The sequence below is a fragment of the Euleptes europaea genome, chromosome 7 (assembly GCF_029931775.1).
Source record: "Euleptes europaea isolate rEulEur1 chromosome 7, rEulEur1.hap1, whole genome shotgun sequence".
Taxonomy (NCBI): Eukaryota; Metazoa; Chordata; class Lepidosauria; order Squamata; family Sphaerodactylidae; genus Euleptes; species Euleptes europaea.
The window spans coordinates 25,128,978-25,132,370 of record NC_079318.1 but is presented as its reverse complement, the minus strand read 5'-3'; the positions used below and the strand labels follow the sequence as shown (position 1 = coordinate 25,132,370).

The 3,393-nt window shown below is 53.4% G+C and overlaps 1 protein-coding gene across 1 annotated transcript; it reads right to left on the bottom strand.

Moving 5' to 3' along the window:
• Window positions 1-205: 205 nt before the first annotated feature.
• On the bottom strand, window positions 206-2,801 carry MAP10 (microtubule associated protein 10). The gene has a single exon (XM_056853297.1). It carries the CDS (start codon window positions 2,799-2,801, stop codon window positions 252-254), a length of 2,550 nt encoding a protein of 849 aa, XP_056709275.1. The 3' UTR covers window positions 206-251.
• Between the last annotated feature and the right edge of the window lie 592 nt (window positions 2,802-3,393).

The following is a 3,393-nucleotide window of genomic DNA, read 5'->3' as shown; positions in this document are numbered from 1 at the left end:
TATAATTGTTCATTTTGTTTTTCTCATTGTTTCAATTATACCAATTCAATTATTCTTTACTAACCTTCCAAAAGTTTACAGATTATTTTTGTGGGAAAAATTCGTACAAAATTTAGCAACCTCCTTGTTACCCAATGCATAGCAATTCTTTTGAACTGAGGCTAATGTAAAAAACACTCAAAATATTGCAAAATGTGTTTGTTTATAAAAGTTAAGACATTTAAACTTTGATCAGTTATTATTATTGGTAATTACATTGTATATCCTGGAAGTTTGTTTACTACTAGTTCACTGACATGTTTATACTGATTGGTAATGTCTGGCATCTCAAAGTCATCTTGTTCTTCTTTGTAAGATGTATTGCTTTCTAACTCACTAAGATCAGACATGTTTGAGGGCATGTAAGAGCTAACTTGAGATGTCCTTAGTGAGAGGCTCTTTTCTACAGACTGGTCTTTTGTTCCCCTGCTGTTCAAGTCAGAGCTTTCTCGTTTACTCTCAAAAGTCTGCAAATCTTTGCTCTCTTGCTTTTTGGCCTGTTGATCTGAACGTTTCCCCTTTAAGGTTCTTGTGGGAGGAGAATCATCATCATTATATCTGTGCTGATCGACAACTTTCTGACCAGGATTGGTCTTTTTAAGACTCTGGACAGGAGATACTGCTGACGGTACTGGAATAAGAGAGGAAATACTTTCAGAAGTCTGACTTCTTTCAGTTATTTTAGAATCTGAAACAGTGTCAGAATGGCTTGGTTTTGGGTTCACTAGTAAAGGTTCAGAACTGCTCAGTGGAGCTTCGAAGCTGGAACTATCAGCATTGGTAAAATCTTCTGAATAGCCCCCATTCTCACACTTCGTGCTGACATCGTCTGAATTCTCACATTCATAGCAGCTTTCAACATTATTTTGGCTAGGATTCTGTAGCACTGAAATCTTGCCATCCTTGTCCTGTGCACACCTTTCTGCTTCTGTATCTATTATATTTTCTAAAACATCTGTATCCTGTAAAGAAACTCTTGGCAGATGGACTTTCAACCTCCTCTTTTTATAACCAGAGCCCAACCTTTTAAATTGGCACCTTTCCTTTGTATTTTCATGGCTCTTCGCGTGACAACCCACAACACTGTTTTGGACATCAGAATTTACTTCTTTCCTGTTGGTACAGCAATCTTGTTCAACACTATATTGTATTAAAGTCTCAATATTGTCATTAAATTGAATGTTTTGGTCTGAAATGACTCTTTCTTCAGAGTGTGCAGAGCCAGAAGGCTTTGGATGACGCTCAGGAGAACGTCGGAGTATTTTACTATTGGCTAAGGATTTGTTGCCTCTTATGAACACATTTGCTTGTTTTTTCCTGCGATGTTCCCTTTTTTCATGAACTTTCAACATGCTTGGATTGGTCTGCTGCAACCGAAGCCTGAGTGTATTGGTCATCCCATAAACAAGCTTGCTTCTTGGGGGAGAGTTTTCCTTGCTATTCTTCTCAGGGCTGCTCTTTCTTTCATAGACCGAGGCTTTAAATCCAGTCCAGGTTCGCTGGAAGGATGAAGACATACATTTTAAGTTCTCGGGGCGACTTCTTAACACGAGGGTAGGGGATCTTCCTCTCTCTTTGCGAGGAGGAGTTTTCTTATCCTCTCGTGGGGGACTTGCACTTTTGATGTACGGGGGTGGGCTTTTGGAGCTTTCTTCTACATTTTGGTACAGCCATGCTAACTGCGGGTGCACAGAGGATGGCCCTGGTTGAGGGGTCTGGTTGTTCAGCAGGGACAGCTCCACCAGCAAAGCGTTCAGGAGAGGTAGCTGACTCAAGGTTTGCCTGAGCTGCAGAGCGTTCACCGAGGTCTGGGGCGAGGGAGACATGTCCCGGCCCCCTCTTGAAAGCTCCTCGTTCACCGGCACGGCGGATGGCAGCGTATTTCCCTCTTTCTGAAAAGATTCCTGCTGCTCAGCGGCCCTCAGAGGCTCAGAGGCTCTCGGTGGAGGGCAGCAATCTTCAGCCAGGCAGTTGTAGTACATCGGCGGGGGGCAGAAGACATTGGCCTCTGTCTGCAGCTCTCTGGCCGTGTCCCCGCAGCCGGAGTCACTGAGCTGCGGCTCTGTACGGGAGCTACTGAAGGAATACAGGCTGCCGCTTCCGCTTCCGGGGTCTTGGTTCTCCTCGGCCTCTGGGATGAGCTCCAGGCTGAGCCCCCTCTCGCCTTGGGTGCCCAGAGGGGTGCGAGGCGGCAGGGCCGGTGGCCGCTGCCACCGCCCCTCCTCGGTGCAAGGCTCCCCTGCGGCCGCCCCTTCCCTCATGTGCATCAGCATGGTGGAGCCCAGGTTGCTCAGGTGGTAGCTCAGCCCCAGCTCCCCCACCGGCTCCCCCATCAGGTCCCGCAGCGGGAAGCGGCCCCTCCGCCCCGCGGGGCCGGCCCCCAGCAGCAGCTCCTCGGCGGCGGCGGCCAGGGAGACGCTGCAGGAGCCCAGCAGGCGGGCGGGACCGGCCGTGGGGGGCAGCGCCAGGAGCAGCGCGTGGAGCGGGGAGCGCCTCAGCAGGCCCCGCAGGGCGCTAGGCCGCAACCGGAAGAGGCAGGACTTGCCCCGCCCGAAGGGCACCAGGGGCCCCGGCCCGCAGTGGGGGGCGCGCACCAGGAGGGTGGGGAAGTCCAGCAGCCGCAGCGCCACCGCCGGCCGGAAGGGGCCGCTGGCGGGCAGAGGCGACGGGAGCAGCCGCGGCTCCACGCGCGCCGACTCCACCAGGATCTCCAGCGAGAAGAGGCTGTCGCCGCCGCCGCCGCCGCCATCGCCTTCCTCCATCCTGCGGAGGTCTCGCGAGAGCGGGCGGCCGCGGCGGTGCATAATTATCGCTATGGAAGCGCCCGGCCGCCGTTGCCTAGCGACCGCGGCGGGAGGGGGGCGGGGCGTCGTCGGCCGCAGAGGCCTCTGGGAGTCGCCGCGCCTGGTCGCCCTGGGCAACCCCGAGGTGGGAGCGCCTCTTCCGCTGGCGGGGAGGGCTGCTGGGCCCTGAGCAGCTCCGCCATATCGAGCCCAGGGCGAGGCTGTCAGAAGACGGCGCCTTTTCGTGTGTCGGGACGTTAGCCGTGCTGGATTAAAACATCCTCGCGTCGGGCCGTGTGTGTGTGTGTTAAGTGCCGTCAAGTCGCTTCCGGCTCATGGCGACCCTATGAATCAAAGGGGGCTGTGTGTGTGAAGTGCCCTCAAGTCGCAGCCGACTTATGGCGACCCCTCATGGGGTTTTCACGGCAAGAGACTAACAGAGGTGGTTTGCCAGTGCCTTCCTCTGCACAGCAACCCTGGTCTTCCTTGGTGGTCTCCCATCCAAATACTAACCAGGGCTGACCCTGCTTAGCTTCTGAGACCTGACGAGATCAGGCTAGCCTGGGCACCG

Coding starts and splice junctions, on each gene's coding strand:
- MAP10 (XM_056853297.1), bottom strand. CDS start 2,801: ATGGAGGAAGGCGATGGCGGCGGCGGCGGCGGCGACAGCCTCTTCTCG.